The following is a 20,582-nucleotide window of genomic DNA, read 5'->3' as shown; positions in this document are numbered from 1 at the left end:
TTTTTCTTTTTTGACATATTCTTTGGCATGATCTCAGCTCACTGCAATCCCTGCCTCCCGGGTTCAAGCGATTCTCCTGCCTCAGCCTCCCAAGTAGCTGTGATTGCAGGCATGTACCACCACTCCTGGCTAATTTTGTGTTTTTAGTAGAGACGGCGTTTCTCCATGTTGGTCAGGCTGGTCTCGAACTCCCAACCTCAGGTGATCCTCCTGCCTTGGCCTCCCAGAGTGCTGGGATTACAGACGTGAGCCGCCGTGCCCAACCAACATATTCTTAATAATGTTTGGATAACTAAAGACTTCTTTTTTCTTTTTTTTTTTTTGAGACGCAGTTTCACTCTTGTTACCCAGGCTGGAGTGCAATGGCGCGATCTCGGCTCACTGCAACCTCCGCCTCCTGGGTTCAGGCAATTCTCCTGCCTCAGCCTCCTGAGTAGCTGGGATTACAGGCATGCGCCACCATGCCCAGCTAATTTTTTTTTTTTGTATTTTTAGTAGAGACGGGGTTTCACAATGTTGACCAGGATGGTCTCGATCTCTTGACCTCGTGATCCACCCGCCTCAGCCCCCAAAGTGCTAGGATTACAGGCGTGAGCTACCGTGCCCGGCTCAACTAAAGACTTCTTAAATACTAGTCCTCAACATTTCAACTTCCAACCTAAGCCCTGTATTTCTACTCCTGACTGTAATCCTGGGCGATCTTATCCACATCTGTATTTCAGTTACTATCTATATGCTGATTACTCTTCAAGTTCTCTCTCTAGCCTTTATCTTTCCAATAATTTCCAAACCCATGTAGCAGTCTTGATGTGACTCAGCACCTCTCAAACACAAATTACTGTCTTTTCATCTGCCAGCCTGCCTATTAGCAGTAGCCACCCTGACTGATAGGCTATACATTCTTTACTTCTTCTCCCTAAAACTTTACCTTTAGTGTATTACCAAGATCTGTTGATTCTGTTTCCTAAATCATGCATAAATTCATTTGGTACTACCACTCCTTTGCCATTTCTAGTCCAGGCCTTTGTCTTTCACAACCAGTCTTTCTTCTGGGTTCCTTGTGTTCGTTATTGTTTCCCTCCATTGTATTTTTACTGCATGAATTCAGAATGAGGGTGTTTTTTCTTTCTGAATAATATCTAATCATGTTACTTCTCTGCCAGGCGTGGTGACTCACGCCTGTAATCTCAGCACTTTGAGAGGCTGAGGTGGTGGCGTCACTTGAGTGCAGGAGTTTGAGACCAGCCTGGGCAACGTGGTGAAACCTTGTCTCTACAAAAAATACAAAAAATTATCCAGATGTAGTGGCTGAATTGCCACCTGTGGTCCCAGCTATTTGGGAGGCTGAGGTAGGATTACCTGAGCCCAGGAGGCAGAGCTTGCAGTAAGCTGAGATAGCACTACTATACTCCAGCTTGGGCAACAGAGTGAGACCCTGTCTCAAGAAAAGAAATAAAAATAATAGAAAATAATATCTAATCATGTTAGTTCTCTACTTAACTCTTTAAGGATTATATTTATTATCGGATAAAGTCCAGAGTTATTAACATGACATGTAAATTTCTTTAGGTCCAGACTCCTGTTTGTTTCCTTAGTCTTACTTCTCTTATTCCTCTATGTCATTCTTTAGTCAGGAGGTACTTCAAAGAATCACAGGATCTCTACAAATTTGGAGAGAAGAGCTTTAACTCTTATAAAGTGTTAGAGCCTGCAGGTTGGCCATCCTGATAGGCTGGGAAGTGTAGCCTCTGGCAAAGACTAAAAGCAGGTACTTTCCAGAAGGGAAGGGTAAGGTGAGAATTTATGCTGAATGAGTTGGCCAAGTATACATAATCAGTTAGGCTATAGGAGGAGCAATGAATATCATGAAGAGGGGAACACAAGCATGCATAGGAGACAAACATGCATGTTACATGTATCTCATGTTTACTTTGGGGTGGGGACTTAACATTTAAATGCATTACAATTAGGCCCTGTTGTCAAAAGGTAAGCCGAGGTCGGGAAGGCATTCAGTGCTCAGCCTTTGTATACATGGGCCAGAACCAGTTCATGGTTGGTGACGCTTATCAGGAGAAAGTTGCTGAAATCAGTCTCCTGTCCAGTCAAAGCTGTAGTTACAGCTTGCGGAACAGGGAGTGAGTCAGTCAGCATCTGGCAGTCAGTAAGCTGCAGTTATTTCAATATTGCTTATCTTGAAGCCAGTGCTTGCTTAGCTTCTAGGGAAAAAGAAGAAACCCTGTTGCAGTTAGAATGTAGTTTACTCTTTAAGTATAGGGAATGTGTGACTTAATCCTTGTCTGGCATGGTCTTAGGTCTTATTGACTGACTAACTTTTCAGCCTTGTGTGTTTTCTTTTAGTTGGGTACGTTCTTTCCTCTCTTAAACTGTGTGGTAGGGAAATTCTTGTATATAACATTTATATACACTTAAGGTAAAGAAGAGCTTACATTTTTGAATTATTCATCAAATATTTACTGAGCACTTGAACTGTGTACAGTTACTATATAGAGGTAACAATATTGAATAACAAGATATCCCTGTTCTTATGGAGCCTATGTTATAATTCGGAATATTCTGTAATAATTCAGGCACTTATATTCTAGATGTTAAAATAATGAACCAGTCTATTTTTATTACATGCTTTTGGAAATGTACATATTTGGCAAACATTTGTTAAATATTACACCTTCCTGGAAAATAGAATACTCTTAAGTAATTTATAACGTAAAGGTGAGTAGATGAACAATTAGCTAGAATATGACAGTATACATACAAAATAATTCCAAATTAAATACTCCCTCCTCAAGGAGGTGAAATATAAGTTCTACACCTTAAATTTAGGCTATGCTTAGTGACTTGCTTCTGAATAGTACAGTTTCAAAAGGGGGACACAACTTTGAAGTGGAGAACTTGGTAAATATTACCTACTCACGTGATTAAATTTAGTATTGTAGGTGATAAGTGATGTTGATAGCATGTACCTTAGATATGTTAAGAATGGTAGTTATGGGCTGGGCGCGGTGGCTCAAACCTGTAATCCCAGCACTTTGGGAGGCCGAGGCGGGTGGATCACGAGGTCAAGAGATCGAGAACATCCTGGTCAACATGGTGAAACCCCGTCTCTACTAAAAATACAAAAACTAGCTGGGCGTGGTGGCGCGCGCCTGTAGTCCCAGCTACTCGGGAGGCTGAGGCAGGAGAATTGCTTGAACCCGGGAGGCGGAGGTTGCAGTGAGCCGAGATTGTGCCACTGCACTCCAGCCTGGCGCCTGGCAACAGAGTGAGACTCTGTCTTAAAAAAAAAAAAAAGAATGGTAGTTATATCTGTAGTGTCTTCCCCCTAAAAACCCACAAACATAATCTAATAATGAGGGGAAAAAATCATACCCTTAATTGAGGAACATTTCACAAAATACTTGACATACTTTTCAGACGTAAGGAAAGTCTGAGAGACTGTCATAGACCAGAAGAGTCTAAAAAGACATGAGCAACTAAATATATTTTGATACTCTAGATGAGACTCTGGAACAAAAACAGAACATTAGGGGAAAACTACTGAAATCTCAATATAAGTATAGGATTTAGTTAATAATATGTCAGTATTGGTTCATTAGTTGTGACAAATATGCCATAGTAATGAAAGGTATTAACATTGGGGAAATTGGGTTTGGGTTGTACAAGAACTCTCTATATTTTTACCTTTTCTATAATCCTAAAACTCTTCTAAAATAAAAAGCTTTTTTAACCAAGGCAATGAAAAAGCTAGATCAGGGTGACAGTGGGTAGAGTGTGGAAATGCTTTTTTGTTATATGCTAATTATGAAGGTCCATTTCAAGCCTTGAATGGTTTATTTTTATTTTTTGAGACGAAGTCTTGCTCTGTCACCCAGGCTGGAGTGCAATGGCGTGATCTTGGCTCATTGCAACCTCCACCTTCTGAGTTCTCCTGCCTTATTGTCCCAGGTAGCTGGGACTACAGGCATATGCCACCATGCCCAGCTAATTTTTTTTGTATTTTAAGTAGAGATGGGGTTTCACATGCTGGCCAGTCTGGTCTCGAATTCCTAACCTCAAGTAATTCTCCTGCCTCGGCCTCCCAAAGTGTTGGGATTACAGACATGAGTCACCACACCCGGCCTGGTTAATGTTTTAGAACTACACAATTGTTTAAAGAGTTATGTCATCTAAAGAATTACAATGTTAAGTCATGCGTTAAAAAGGAGAAAGTTGGGCTTATATAAAAGATATAAAGTTAAATGTTTACTTAATAATCTCATTTTATAGACCATATTAAATAAGGAGATAGCTTGAAACAAATATTTATTGACCCAAGTGGCTGTAGTCCTGGCCACTTAGGAGGCTGTGGCAGGAGGATCAGAGCCTAGGAATTCAAGGTTGCAGTAGCCATGATTGTGCCATTGTACTCCAGCCTTGGGTGACAGAGCAAGACCCTGTCTCTTACACACACAGCAAATACATACTTAAACTTTTTTAGCACAATTTTTAAAAATTTTTAAATATTAAAAAAAAAAAAATAGAGACTGGGTTTCTCCATGTTGGTCAGGCTGGTCTTAAACTCCTGACCTCCGGTGATCCACCCGCCTTGGCCTCCCAAAGTGCTGGGATTACAGGCGTGAGCCATTGCACCTGGCCACAATTTTTTTGTTTTTAGATGGAATCTCGCTCTGTCACCCAGGCTGGAGTGCAGTGGCGTGATCTTGGCTCACGGCAACCTCCGCCTCCCAGGTTCAAGTGATTCAGCTGCCTCAGACTCCTGAGTAACTGGGACTAGAGGTGCACACCACTGCGCCCAGCAAATTTTTGTATTTTTATGAAAGAGGGAGTTTCACCATATTGGCCAGGCTGGCCTTGAACTCCTGACCTTGTGATCCGCCTGCCTCAGCCTCCTAAAGTGCTGTTATTACAGGCGTGAGCCACTGTGCCCGGCTCAGCACAAATATTTTTAAACAGAAATTATCTTTCACTTAAATTCAAATAACTGAATAAACTAAAAGCAATTCTCATAAGAAGACGTCTGCAGACACCACCACACCCAGGTAATTATTTTTTGTAGAGACAGAGTCTTGTTCTCTTGCCTTGGCTGGTTTCCAATTCCTGGCCTCAATTAATCTTAAGACGGAGTTTTGCTCTTGTTGCCCATCCTGTAGTGCAGTGGCACGATCTTGGCTCATTGCAACCTCCGCCTCCTGAGTTCAAGCGATTCTCCTGCCTCAGCCTCCTGAGTAGCTGGGATTACAGGTGCCCTCCACCACGCCCAGCCAATTTTTGTATTTTTGATAGAGTCAGGGTTTTACCATATTAGCCAGGCTGTTCTCGAACTCCTGACCTCAGGTGATCTGCCCACTTCAGCCTCCCAAAGTGTTGGGAATACAGGTGTGAGCCACCACACCTGGCCAAATGAGCATAATTTTAAAATGAAAATCCAATAAAGTAAAGGATGTAAAAATGTTGACTATTCTAGAAAGGTAGTTTAGGACTAGACTGTAATAGGGCCTTGAGTGTCAAATGATAATGCATACACACAATATGCTATAATGAACTGCTGTAATGAATCTGTATCAGTGTGACATTTTAGCAGGATTCATATGACTTGGCACAAATGGAGGAGAACTAGTTACTGATCCGTTAGTCTTTTAATGAGGTGTTTTTTTCCTCCTATGCGAACCTCAGAAGCATAGCTTTATTCTTAATAGCCAAAGCTAGAAGCAACCTAAGTTTTTTTAATAGATTAGAGAAATAAATTGGATATAGTCATAAATTGAAATGCTGCACAATAATAATAAAAATGAGGCAGTGACTCATGCCTGTAATCCCAGCACTTTGGGAGGCTGAGGCACATGGATCACTTGAGGCCAGGAATTCAAGACCAGCCTGGCCAACATGGTGAAACCTCATTTCTACTGAAAATACAAAAAAATTAGCTGGGTGTGGTGGCACATGCCTGTAATCCCAGTTACTCAGGAGGCTGAGGCATGAGAATAATTTGAACCTGGGATGTGGAGGTTGTGGTGAGCTAAAATTGTGCCACTGCACTCCAGACTGGGTGACAAAGCAAGACTCAGTTTTTTAAAAAAAGCCAATTAGCAAAAAAAAAAAGACATAACAATTTTAAAAATAATATTTTTAAAAATTTTTAAAAAGAAGATGAGTAAGATACTGCTATATGCAGCCATATAGATGAATCTCATGAATAATGTTGAGCAAAGAAGAAGAGCCTAAGAGCATATTCTGTCACTACTTTTATGCAAATACAAAACAGGCAAAACCAATCTGTTATTTAAGTTAGGATGAAGATTACTTTGTTGAGTAGGAGGAGTGAGCAATTTAAGGAGACATAGGAGGGAGTTCTGGGATGCCGGTAATCTATTTCTTCACGTGTGTGTGATTACTCTGTGAGCATTCATTGGGCTGTACATTTATATATGAGGCACACAGAATAGCTTGGAAAGAGAGAAACTGAAATAGATGCCAGAGTCTTTGATGCCTGTGGGGAAATGTGGTGGGAACATTTGGAAGGGGAGTATCGAAAGGTCATACCCACAGGATAAAAAAAGGAGTTTTTGTTCAGTGGTGAGAGTAATGGCCTGAAAGGGCAGTGTGAAACAGGAGACACTGCTTTCTATACTGTAAGTAAGTGCATTTAACATGGAAGAATGAGCAACGTCCATTTTTAAAGGACAACCAGATATTAGGGCAATAGACTCCATTTACTGGGCTACTGGGCTTACTAAACATGAGAACAATCTGAGTAGCTTTTTGGGAAAAAGTCCTGGATCTCACCCCAGTATTCTTTTTTTTTTTTTTTTTTTTTGGTGAGACAGAGTCTTGCTTTGTCACCCAGGCTGCAGTGCAGTGGCATGATCTCGGCTCACTGCAACCTCTGCCTCCCAGGTTCAAACAATTCACCTGCCTCAGCCTCTCGAGTAGATGGGAGTACAGATGCTTACCACCATGCCTGGCTAATCTTTGTAGTTTTAGTAGGGACAGGGTTTCATTATGTTAGCTAGACTGGTCTCGAACTCCTGACCTTAGGTGATCCTTAGGCCTCGGCCTCCCAAAGTGCTGGGATAACAGGTGTGAGCCATCGTGCCCAGCCTGTCACTCCAGTATTCTTATTCAGTATATCTAGGAAGGAGCTAGGAATCTGTGATTTTAAAAACTTCTTCAGCTGACATACAGCCTGAGTTGGGAATTCCTTAGCAAAAGAAAGGAGATAACAGTTTTCAGCCAAGCACAGTGGCTCATGCCTGTAATCCTAGCACTTTCGGAGGCCAACGCGGGCAGATCACCTGAGGTCAGGAGTTCAAGACTAGCCTGGCCAACAGGGCAAAACCCCGTCTCTACTGAAAATACAAAAATTAGCCGGGCTTGGTGGTGCATGCCTGTAGTCCCAGCTATGGGAGGCTGAGGCAGGAGAATTGCTTGAACCTGGGAGGCGGAGGTTGCAGTAAGCCAAGATTGGACTACTGCACTTCAGCCTGGGCAACAGAGCGAGACTCTGTCTCAAAACAAAAAGCAGTTTTCAATGTGAAGGGGAAATCTTTGTCTCTATTTAGTAGGAATTACAGTGTTTACAGAGGCTGGGAAGAAAAACTGTCAGTGAGATAATAATCTTAGAAGTGGAAGACAGTGAGAACATGAGAATGTGAAAAGCATAAATTATTAATTGGCTTGAAGCTTCTGAAAGATGTACTACTGGATCTCTTAGAAATACTCATGGGTAGTCAGAACCTGACTTTTTAATATTATTTTTATATTATCTACTTTCCTGCATGTAGCATTTTTTTTAAATATTGTATCTCTTTAGAATATATTTAAACAGCTTTATTGAAGAAGGTCAATTTTAAGCAACATTTCTATATCTGGTATTTGCTATGTATTGTACTAGGTGCTAGAGAAAAGTCAGATGCTTTTCTTGGCTTAAGGCACATAGTCAAATATAGGTAGCATAGGCATAACATTTTCTTGCCAATGTCTGTAATATGCATCAGCCATTAACATGACAGTCAGAAAACTTCTCATTGTACCCCATTATTTAATCCAAGTAGAAAAAGTCTACCAACCTGTCATGACCTATACATTTTGCTGTCCGGAGACTTGGAGGAGGTTCCTATTTTGGTGTCTAATTCTTTGGAATCTGTTATACCATGGGAATTTGTCTTCTTTCATCTAAGACAGGTGGTCATGGGATATAATCTTCTCAGCCTCACCCCTCATCCCCTTAATTATGCACATTGTACACATTGTCATCTTTTTTTTTTCTAGTGCTCAGGATGGGGTTGATGCTTGCTTCTGAATTCTAAGTATTAATGAGGCCAACACGCAATCACTGTGCTAGTTTACAACTCTCTGGCTGTCTGGTTCCTTCTTTCTGCTTCTTATCATGAACTTGAACTCCTAAGAAATAGATCCATAGACAAGTATTCATAAAATATTAACCAGTTCATTTTTTCATTTAAGTATATACCTAAATTTGTGCAGATATATATATCATACATTTTCTACATCTCTTTTTCAGGTAGTAGCCATGGCTATGTGGGTGCCAGTAGTAGAATGTCAAGAAGAACACATTTATGCTCTGCTGCTACCAGTAGTTTACTAGACATTGATCCATTAATTTTAATACATTTGTTGGACCTTAAGGACCGGAGCAGTATAGAAAATTTGTGGGGCTTTCAGCCTCGCCCACCTGCTTCACTTTTGCAGCCCACAGGTAAAATAACAATGACAATTTCCTTTTTTTCTGTGGTTCTCTAAAAGAACGCTTGGATTTTCATTTAAGTATTTCACCTATATGTGGAACATGGTGTATTTCTGTTTTTCATTGTATGTCAGTAAAATGACATTTATATCAACCAAGTAATTTTTAAATTACTATTCCAAGGTGATTTGTGCAAAAACAAAGTAAAAATGCCTGCAAGAATGTTTTTTATGATTTGCTACTCAGATTGGACCTGGTAGTTTGATCCATATGAAATACAATTACCTTCTTTGTGAATGGATTTATTTTTTATTTTATTTTATTTTTTTATTTTATTTTATTTTATTTTTTGAGACGGAGTTTCACTTTTGTTACCCAGGCTGGAGTGCAATGGCGTGATCTGGGCTCACCCGCAACCTCCGTCTCCTGGGTTCAAGCAGTTCTCCTGCCTCAGCCTCCCGAGTAGCTGGGACTACAGGCGTGCGCCACCATACCCAGCTAATTTTTTTTGCAGTTTTAGTAGAGACGGGGTTTCACCATGTTGACCAGGATGGTCTCAATCTCTTGACCTCGTGATCCACCCGCCTCGGCCTCCCAAAGTGCTGGGATTATAGGCGTGAGCCACCGCGCCCGACCGTGAATGGAGTTTTTTTGGTTGACTTCATGAATTTCCTTACTTCCAAGTGGAACTGTATCTAAATTGAACATAGAAAAAGGTGACTTCTCATTCTTTGATGTTCAATAGCTTAAAAATGTATACCATTTGGCAGCTGTGTTTTCTGTGCAAAGGATATTTGTTAAGTAGAAATTACATATATGTCACTGTAATAAAATGGAGATTTGTATAGTCAAACATGGGCTTTTTAAAACTCAGGAGTAGGGTAATTTTGGACAGCTAAGGATTTGCCTTTAAAAGCTACATTTTAAAAACCATTTTTGTTGGAATGCTTTCTAAAGTATATTCAGTATATTCAAATACATATACCAAATATTTTTCTACCTTCTTAAACAACTGTATTATGTAAATCAAATCAGTGATTTAGGACTGTGACTTTGATGCAGTTTTAAGGCAACAATTCATTTTGCAAAGTCCAAGGCAGAACCTCTGTGTAAATAACAGGGAAATAGAGCTGCTCTACTGGCATGCAGGTCTGGAGCCCAGATTATTTAGGCTTCTTCATTCCTAAGAGCCAAGTATACTTCCTGAAAGTCTGGATCCTCAGTTTAAAAGACTATCTTCAGGTTATGAAACAGTTGCCTTTTATGTGTGCGCCAAGTATGCTTTATATAAAGTTTTGCTTAAATGATAAGTGTTGTTTGCAAAGGCCCAGTGAAACGGACAGGTTTTGATTCTTTGACTCGCTGAAACCTCCATTTCCTGGGATATGTAAGTTGGTTTAACCTTTTTGAAGAACAATTTTGTAGTAGTTTAAAAATATCTGTATCCTTTAAACCTGTAATTTCACTTCGAGGAGTATATTCCAAAGAGAAAACAGTAAGATGTTTAAAAATATTAAACAGTACCTTTATGGCTGAATAAATTACAGTGTAACCATGCAGTGGTATATTTTATAGACAGATAAAGTCATGTTTTTGAAAATATTCAGTGTCCTTAGGAGAAAATGCAAACTAAACAGTAAGATTTATATTTAAAACTAGTTTTCTATGTAAAAATAATATAAATAAGATGATCTGAATTTCAAATTTAGGTGATAAAATGCTGATGATAATGAGGGTGGGGAAAATGAAGGAAAAAGCAAGTTTTAGATTTAAACATTTTGACTTGGGCATCAAATTAGTGTGACATCAAATTAAAAAGGACCACTAGACAGCTAAAAATTAAGAACTGGGGCTGGGCGTGGTGGCTCATGCCTGTAATCCCAGCACTTTGGGAGGGCAAGGTGGGTGGATCACCTGAGGTCAGGAGTTCAAGACCAGCCTGGCCAACATGATGAAACCCCATCTGTACTAAAAATACAAAAAATTAGCCAGGCGTTGTGGCGGGTTCCTGTAATCCCAGCTACTCAGGAGGCTGAGGCAGGAGCATCGCTTGAACCAGGGAGGCGGAGGTTGTAGTAAGCCGAGATTGTGCCATTGCACTCCAGCCTGAGCAACAAGAATGAAACTCTGTCTCAAAAAAGTAAAAAATTAAAAAAAATAAAAAATGGACTGGAATGCAGACAGTTGTTTTCCTGGAGGTGATACTGGATGATTAAAACCAAGGGTGTGAGATTGCAAACGAATTTTAAGAATATTTTAAAAGAAGAGAGCCAGGAACATAATCTCGATGAACATCTGTTTTTACTGAGTGTGAGGAAGATGAGCCAGATAAAGAGCTTTTAGAAAGGAGAAAAACCAGGAGAAACAGTCATGGAAGCCAAATGAAAATACCTGTCTGTAAAGGGATGTTAATAAAAGCTAATTTGCAGAAAGATCTAACTTACTTTTTTTTTGAGACAGAGTCTTACTCTGTCGCCCTGGCTGGAGTACAGTGGCACGATATCAGTTCAGTGTAACCTCCACCTCCCGGGTTCAAGGGATTCTCCTGCCTCAGTCTCCCTAGTAGCTGGGACTACAGGTGTGTGCCACTACACCCAGCTGATTTTTTGTATTTTTAGTAGAGACGAGGTTTCACCATGTTAGCTAGGATGGTCTCAATCTCCTGACTTCATGATCCGCCTGCCTCAGCCTCCCAAAGTGCTGGGATTACAGGTATAAGCCACCACGCCCGGCCTGACTTTCTTTTTATTGAAAAGGTCTGCTTGGGTCGTTTTTTTTTGTTTTTTGTTTGTTGTTTTTGTTTTTTTGAGACAGTCTCACTCTGTTGCCCAGGCTTAAGTGCAGTGGCAGGATTTCGGCTCACTGTAACCTCTGTTTCCTGGGTTCAAGTGATTCTCGTGCCTTAGCCACCTGAGTAGCTGTGGTTACAGGCGTGTACCACCACGCCCAGCTAATTTCTGTATTTTTTGTAGAGACAGGGATTCATCTTGTTGGCCAGGCTGGTCTCGAACTCCTGAGCTCAAGTGATCTACCTGCCTTGGCCTCCCAGAGTGTGCTGGGATTACAGGCCTGAGTCACTGTGCCCGGCCTGTTTGGGTTCTGATGTTTATTTTTTTTCTGTGTATTTATTTCAACACATATTTAGTGAACACTTGTCAGATTCACTTCAAGTCCATGTTCTTAACCATGTAACCATGGTGACTGACGCCATGTAAAAGAGTATTGTAAAAGGTATCAGATAATCTAGTTGAACCAGATTTTAAGGTACATGTAGTGGTAAATAGAACTAGAAAGTTATGTTGGGTCCATTCTATGAAAGGACTTGCATGCTAGCCTGAGGAATTTATTCATAGTATACACAGAGAGTCATTGTTTTATTTTAGAAGTGGTTAGATTCAAACTGTATTTTAGAAAGCTGACAATTCTGAGAAAATTATCAAAAATGGAAGGTCAGTCAGCATACTACCAAGCCTAGGTAATTTAAAAAACTTTTTTTTTAGCAGGGTGTCACTATACTGCCCAGGCTGGTCTTGAACTTCTGGCCTCAAGCGATTTTCTCACCTCAGCCTCCCAAAGTGCTGGGATTATAGGCATAAGCCACTGCTCCTGGCCAAAATATATATTTTTAACATAATATTATTTATGGCAGATTTGACAAAGTATTTGGGTACTAGATTTTTCTTCGTCATTTTTTTCAATTATAAACATAATAAAAGCTCTGTAGAAAGTTTTAGAAAAGCGGAGAAGTTTAAAGAAGAAAACACAAGGCAGTAGGGCAGCTTTTAAACTTTTGAATTGAATGTGTAATTCAAATTTGAGTATGATATGACTCAGATTCTAACTCTGAAGATGGGAATGAAGTTAGGATTCTTTATTTTCATTAACAGAATTTAGTGCATGTTTTATTGTTGATATCACATAAAGCACCCTAGCTTATTTTACACATCAAATTTGCATATGTTCATGGTACAAATGATTTCCTGAATGCTAACGTTTATATTAATTTGACTTGTCAATTTCTCTCTGAAGCATCATATTCTCGAAAAGATAAAGACCAAAGGAAGCAGCAGGCAATGTGGCGAGTGCCCTCTGATATAAAGATGCTAAAAAGACTCAAAACTCAAATGGCCGAAGTTCGATGTATGAAAACTGATGTAAAGAATACACTTTCAGAAATAAAAAGCAGCAGTGCTACTACTTCTGGAGACGTGCAGACAAGCCTTTTTTCTGCTGACCAGGCAGCTCTGGCTGCATGTGGAGCTGAAAACTCTGGCAGATTACAGGATTTGGGAATGGAACTCCTGACAAAGTCATCAGTTGCCAGTTGTTACATACGAAACTGTAAGTAATGTCTTCCTAGTGTCATTTCTCCACATGTTATTTGGGAAACTAGATGACTCGTTTTTTCGAAAGAATAATATTTAAATATCTCTCTTCCAGTGAATTAAGACTAATTACATGTGAGTTTTTTCCCCATCCAAAATTGATTCTGTGTATTTTTATTATATAATAGAACTAACATTTCTTGATTGCTTACTCTGTATTTGGCAATAAACAAGACAAAATTCTTAACATCATAGATCTTGTATTCTAGTAATGGCAATCAGACATTAAAATATGTAAATAAGTAAAGATAATTTCAGTGGTTAAAAAGTGCCGTGAAGGAAACAGCAGAGGAGTAGGATGGGAGGAGCAGATGAGACATGTTCTATTGGGTTAGTCAGAGAAAGTCTCTGTGAGGAGGCAGCACTTGACCTGAAACCTGAAGGTTAGAAGGTTGCAGCTATTTAGAGATCTAGGGCAAGCAGTGTTCTGAGTAAATAGAACAGAAAATGCAAAGTCACTGACACAGAATTTATTTTGCATATTTGAAGGATTGAAGGAAAACCAGTGTGCAAGCAAAGCAGAGAGAGGAGACTAGCAGAAGATGAAATCAGAGAGACTTAGGCAGAATTTAGATCAGGGAGAGTCTTGTAAAACGTCAATAAGGAGTTCAAATTTTATTATTATTTAAGGAGGAACTCTCTAGAGAATAAAGAGGGGAGTGTTTATAATCTGATTTACACTTTATAAAGGACTTTGCTTGTTGTGTGGAGGATGGTCTGAAAAGGGTTGAGGACAGGAGTTGTGAGACCAATAACAGTCTATTACAGTATCTTGCATGAAATATGGCATTTTCTGGAGTTATAATAGTGGATAGAGGGACTTGCTCTTAGGCTAGCAGCCTTTCTTGACTGAGGTTTTTGTCTTTCAGTTCTCTTAAGGATGTGCTATTCTAGATGCATAGAAGAAAAGTTAATCCATTCTTACATCAACAGGGCTGAGTTCTTTCTCAGAACCATAGTTGAAAAAGCCTAAATGGAGTTTTAGGAAAAGAGAGAAACTAAGAATTATGATTAAGTTTTGGCCTAAGCAACTTAGTAGCCAGTGGTATCATTTATTGAGGAGCAAATCAGGTAAGAAGCAGATTGTGGGGTTTGGGAGAAGACAAGGGCAGAAAGTCAGGTACTCTTTTTTAAACATGTTAAATTTGAGATGCCTGCTAGATACTCTAGTAAAATGTTACAGGCACATGAATGGTACACGGTTTGAAACTGAGAGAGAAACTCAGAGAAGCAAACACTGCTTGCCCTAGATCTCTAAATAGCTGCAACCTTCTAACCTTCAGGTTTCAGGTCAAGTGCTGGCTTCTCACAGAGACTTTCTCTGACTACCCCAACAGAACATGTCTCATCTGCTCCTCCCATCCTACTCCTCTGCTGTTTCCTTCACGGCACTTTTTAACCACTGAAATTATCTTTACTTATTTGTTTACACGTTTTAATATCTGATTCCTACTACTAGAATAGAAGATCTATGATGTTAAGAATTTTGTCTTGTTTATTGCCAAATACAGAGGTAGCAATCACTTATTTCACTGAACATAATGACCTCCAGAGAAAGGTCAATGCTGTATATAAACAGTTGGGAATCAATAGTATTTTATATTATTTAAATCCAGGGGACTGAATAGGGTCAAGTTCAGAGGGAGTTTCAATGGATAAGCAAAATTTTGACTCTCTGGCACTTAAAGGTCTGATAAATAGGAGAGGCCAGCAAAGGAAATTGAAAGAGCAGTCATTAAGGTAGGAAAAACACTGGAAGGGATAGTATCTCAAAAATCTAAAATAATGCATCTCAAGAAGTAGAGTGGTTACCTTCAATAAATGTCATTGAGAAGTGTCAAGGTGAGAGGCCAAGGGTACTGTACAGGTCTACTTATATTCGGATTGTTTTCAACCAGAGGAAGATTGAAAATACAGTATTCGGGTGATGCCAAGCCTGCATATAGAAGGGCCAGCTTTACTATAGGTGGATTCTGCAGGTTTTACAGTAGGACTTCAGTCAAGAATTTTGGTATATGCAGGGCTCCTGGAACCAACCCCCACTTATACCAAGAGACAACTGTATCTTCCCTGTTGCCACATTTTTTTCCTGTTAATCACAAAGGTTTAAAATTATATCTTAGACATCTGTATTAATAATATAACATGGTGTTGGGGGTCTTATTTTTATTTTGAAGGCTTTTTAACTCCCAAGTTAATAGAAACAACCCTTAATTTCTTCTGGTACTTTTTGTTTTCTAACTTTTTTACATTTAGGTCATTAATTCATATATATAAAGTTAATTTTATATGATGATATTTGAGGTAAATGGAATGATTTTCCCCCAAATGAATGAAACGTGTTTTTTGAAATATGATGCAATATGAAATCTATCCTTTATTATAAACCAGATTCCCAAACATGGTTCTTCTGTTTTTGAACTCATAGAGGTTGAAACAAATGAAATTGCCAGTACTCAACTTTTGGACATACAAAAACAGCAATTTGGTGTTGTTCAACCCAGTATTTGTTGTGTCCTCTTCCAGACTAACACTTGTTCTTAACTAATGTAGTTTTATAGTTTGTAATACTATTATGATAGGTTATGTTTATTCTGTTTTTGTTTTTCAAAATGTTATTGGTGGTTCTTGTGCATTTAATCTTCCTCCAAAGCATTTTGACTGGAATTGCTTTACATTTAAAGACTAAGTGTTAACTGTGTGCCAGACATTATTCCAACTATTCTAAATCACATGCATTGACTCACTTAATCTTAACAAGAAGTCTAAGTGATAAGTTAATTTCATTCCCAGTTTACAGATGAGGAAACCAAGGCAGCAGGCATTGAATAATGTTGCTAGAGTTTCACCTTGGTAATTGACAGCCAAAAACTTGAACTTCAGAGCCTATGCCCTTTACCCTAACACCAAACTGCCTCTTTTCCTACTATGAGATCTTCTTTTTTCTTTTTTTTATTTTTTATTTTTTATTTTATTTATTTGTTTTTTGAGACAGAGTTTCGCTCTTGTTACCCAGGCTGGAGTGCAATGGCGCGATCTCGGCTCACCGCAACCTCCGCCTCCTGGGTTCAAGCAATTCTCCTGCCTCAGCCTCCCAAGTAGCTGAGACTACAGGCACTCGCCACCATGCCCAGATAATTTTTGTATTTTTAGTAGAGACGGGTTTTCACCGTGTTGACGAGGATGGTCTCAATCTCTTGACCTCGTGATCCACTTGCCTCAGCCTCCCAAAGTGCTGGGATTACAGGCATGAGCCACTGTGCCCTGCCTTCTTTTAGTTATTTTTAAATGTACAATAAATTATTGTAGACTGTAGTCATCCTGTTGTTGTTCTAATAAATACTAGATCTTATTCATTCTAACTGTATTTTTGTACCCATTAACCATCCCATCAGCTACCCCACTACACTCTGTAGCCTCTGGGAACCATTGCTTTATTATCTTGAGTTTAGTTGTTTTAATTTTTAGCCCCCCAAATAAGTGAGAATGTGTGAAGTTTGTCTTTCTGTGCCTGACTTATTTCACTGACATAATTACCTCCAGTTCCATCCATGCTGCAAATGACAGGTTCTCATTCATTTTTTGTGGCTGAGTAATACTCCATGTGTATATGTACCACTTCTTTTTTTTTTTTTTTTTGGACATAGAGTTGCCCAGCCTGGAGTGCTCTGTTGCCCAGGCTGAAGTGCAATGGCTCTATCTCAACTCACTGCAACTTCCACCTCCTGGGTTCAAGTGATTCTCCTGTCTCAGCCTCCCAAGTAACTGGGACTGCAGGCATGCGCCACCATGCCCAACTAATTTTTTTTTTGTATTTTTTAGTAGAGATGGACTTTTATCTTGTTGATCAGGCTGGTCTCAAACTCCTGACCTCAAATGATTCACCCACCTCAAAAGTGAATCCCTTCTAAAGTGCTGGGATTACAGGGGTGACCTACAGTTTCTTTATCCATTTGTCCGTGGATGAACTCTTAGGTTGCTTCCAAACCATGGTTATTGTGAATAGTGCTGTAGTAAACATGGGAGTACAGATATCTCTTTGATAAACTAATTTGCTTTCTTTTGGGTATATAACCAGAAGTGGGATTACTGGATCATATGATAGATTTATTTTTAACTTTTCAAGGAACTTCCAAACTGTTTTCTGTAGTGGTTTTACTAACTTAACATTCCCACCAATGGTGTATGATAGTTGCCTTTTCTCTACATCCTTACCAGCTTTTGTTATTGCCTGTATTTTGGGTAAAAGCCATTTTAACTGGGATGAGATGGTATCTTATTGTAGTTTTGATTTGCATTTCTCTGATAATCAGTGATGTTGAGCACTTTTTCGTATGCCTGTTTGCTATTTGTATGTCTTCTTTTGAGAAACATCTATTCAGAACTTCTACCCATTTTTAATCATACTATTAAATGTTTTCCTATATAGTTGTTTGAGCTCCTTATAATTCTTGTCATTAATCTCTTGTCAGATGTGGTTTTCTTGTACTTCTGCTGCTATTTAAATCAGTTACTATAATTTAGTTTTTCAAGAAAATCTAATTATATTTGGGCCTTTAAATTTATTGATATATAGTCATTTATTCTATTTTCTTAAATTTTTAAAACTTCTTGTGCATATGGGGTGTTAACTTCTTTTTCACTTATTTTATTGCTTACTTGTGTTTTTTTTCCTTTGATTTGACCTGCTCAAGGGATTTGTTAATTTCATTCATCTCCTCAAAGATCAAGTTCTTAGATTTGTTTCATCCATTGTCTTTTACCACTTCATTGTATTTCTGCTTTTGTCTTTGTTAATGCATTTTGTTTCCCTTAACCAATAATTCATTTATCCTTTTAGTGGAGAAATTGATCATCATTTTTCCTAAGTCTAGAACATATACATAAGTCTAAGAACATTTTCATCAGCTTTCTCCCTAGAACTCCAAACCCATTAAAAGTCATTCCCCGTTTTGCCCTTCTCCCAGCTTCTGGTAACCACTAATCTACTTTTTCTCTATGGATTTTTCTTCTTCTGGACTTTTCATATAAATAGACTCATACCATATGAGGTCTTCTATGTCTGGCTTATTTCACTTAACACAGCTCTTTTAAGGTTCATCCATGTTGTGGAATATATTTATTCCTTTTTATGGCTATGTGATATTTTATTGTATGGCTGTACCACATATTGTTTATTCACTTATTTGTTGATGAACATTTGGATTGTTTCTACTTTTTGGCTATTATCAGTAGTGCTGCTATGAACATTCATGTATAAGTTTTTGTGTGGACATACGGTTTTGTTTATCTTGAGTATATACTTAGAAGTGGAATTACTGGGTTATATGGAAACTGTGTTTAACTTTTTGAGGAACTACCAGTGACAGACTATTTTTCAAAGTGGCTGTATCATTTTATATTCCCAGCAGCAGTATATGAGGGCTCCAGGTTTTCCACACCCTTGACAACACTTGCTATTGTCTTTCTTTTTTTCTTTGCCCATCGAATTGTCTGGGCATCCTTGTAAAAAATCAGTGGACCATAAATGTAAGGATTTGTTTCTAGACTCTCAGTTCTGTTTTGATGATATATATGTGTATATGGCAGTACCACATAGTCTTGATTACTGTAGTTATAGTAACTTTTGAAACCAGAAGTGAGTGTTCCATTTAAGATTGTTTTGGCTGTTGTGGGTCTCTTACATTTTCAAATGGATTTTAGGATTAGCTTGTCAATTTCTGCAAAAAAAAAAAAAAAAAAAAGACAACTACTATTTTTATAGAAATTGTGTTGAATCTCTGAATCAATTTTGGGAATATTGCTTTGTTAACAATATTAAGTGTTCCATCAGTGATGAACACAGGATGTCTTTCCTGTTGTCTCTATTTTCTTTCAACAATGTGTGGTAGTTTTCAGTGGACAAGTCTCGCATTTCTTATGTCAAATAAATTCCTAAGTATTTTAATTGTATTTGATGCTATTAAAAATAAAATTTTCTTAACTTCATTCTCAAATTGTCTGCTAGTGTAGAGAAATACAATGAATTATTTTGTCTTATATCCTGCATCCTTGCTGAACCTGTTTATTATCTATTAATGAATTTTTTTAATTTTATTTTTATTCTTTTTTAAAAATTTATTTTTTAAAAATTTATTTATTTATTTTGAGATGGAGTCTCACTCTGTTGTCCAGGCTGGAGTGCAGTGGTGCAATCTCGGCTCACTGCAGTCTCCACCTCCTGGGTTCAAGCAATTCTCCTGCCTCGGCATCCCAAGTAGCTGGGACTACAGGCACCCACCACCGTGCCCGGCTGATTTTTGTATTTTTAGTAGAGATGGGGTTTCACTATGTTGGCCAGGCTGGTCTCGAACTCCTGACCTTGTGATGCACTCACTTGGCCTTCCAAAATGCTGGGATTACAGGCTTGAGCCAGCCACTGTGCCTGGCCTAAAAATTTATTTTTTAAAAGAGGTTTATTTAACTCACAGTTCTGCAGGCTGAGTTCAAGGGCAAGGCCCTGCCTTCTGGCAATAGCATTCTTGCTTATTTTTATTGTTTTCCTAGCTCTTGAATCTATGCATATTAGGTCACATAGTTCCTTTTTTCCCTAATTAATTCATTTTAAGGCTATATATTTTCTTTTCACTACTGGTTTGGCCAGATATTTTGATTTGAAGTACTGTTATCATAATTTGTTTCTAATTTAGCTTTAATTTTCTTTTTAGTCCAATAATATTTTATAATTTCCAAATGTTTGGTGGGTTATATTTTTGTTAATAGTTTAATTGCATTGAAATTGGTATGACTTTTCTTATGGAGCTCACAGATAATCTTTTATGTTAAGATTCGGCAGGCTGGGCGTGGTAGCTCATGCCTGTAATCCCAGCACTTTGGGAGGCTGAGGCGGGCAGATCACCTGAGGTCAGAAACTGGAGACCAGACTGGCCAACATGGCAAAACCCCGTCTCTACTAAAAATACAAAAACTAGCCAGGCATGGTGGCAGGAGCCTGTAATCTCAGCTACTCTGGAGGCTGAGGCAGGAGAATCGCTTGAACCCGGAGGCAGAGCTAGCAGTGAGTCGAGATCGCGCCATTGCACTGCAACTTGGGCAACGAGAGTGAAACTCTGTCTCAAAAAAATAAGATTCTACTTCACAAGCAACAAGATGGGAATGTTTTGTGACAAAAGTCATAAACCAGTTGGGGCTACAGAATGTTGTTTATTTTTAGGCAGTAGACAGAAAAACTTCCATGCAAGGTAAGATTAACACTTTTTCTGATGGACTAAATAGTGAGTTTTGTGCTATTGTATCCTGTTCAGAGGTGTTCTTAAATGTCTTTGCAGCCACAAATAAGAAGAGTAGTTCGCCCAAGCCAGCTCGGTCCAGTGTAGCAGGTAGTCTATCACTTCGAAGAGCAGTGGACCCTGGGGAAAGTAGTCGTTCAAAGGGAGACTGTCAGCCACTGTCTGAAGGTAAATTTGAGGGATTCA

General features: G+C 38.8%; 1 protein-coding gene across 9 annotated transcripts in view; it reads left to right on the top strand.

The window, feature by feature from the left end:
- The window catches only part of TRIM37 (tripartite motif containing 37), a 110,147-nt gene that overhangs the window by 70,617 nt on the left and 18,948 nt on the right, over nt 1-20,582 (top strand). For 7 of the 9 annotated variants that reach the window (XM_012445451.3, XM_012445450.3, XM_012445446.3 and 4 more), the window contains exons 18-20: nt 8,540-8,734; nt 12,752-13,063; nt 20,436-20,564. In XM_012445451.3, coding sequence (XP_012300874.2) covers nt 8,540-8,734; nt 12,752-13,063; nt 20,436-20,564 — 636 coding nt within the window. The remainder of the gene's footprint in view (nt 1-8,539; nt 8,735-12,751; nt 13,064-20,435; nt 20,565-20,582) is intronic. The other 2 variants (XM_012445452.3, XM_012445448.3) reach the window with 1 other exon arrangement.

This window comes from Aotus nancymaae, unplaced genomic scaffold (assembly GCF_030222135.1).
Source record: "Aotus nancymaae isolate 86718 unplaced genomic scaffold, 86718_ANA_hifiasm-v0.15.2.pri h1tg000018l, whole genome shotgun sequence".
In the NCBI taxonomy this organism is placed as follows: domain Eukaryota; kingdom Metazoa; phylum Chordata; class Mammalia; order Primates; family Aotidae; genus Aotus; species Aotus nancymaae.
This window is presented reverse-complemented; position numbering and strand designations above follow the sequence as displayed.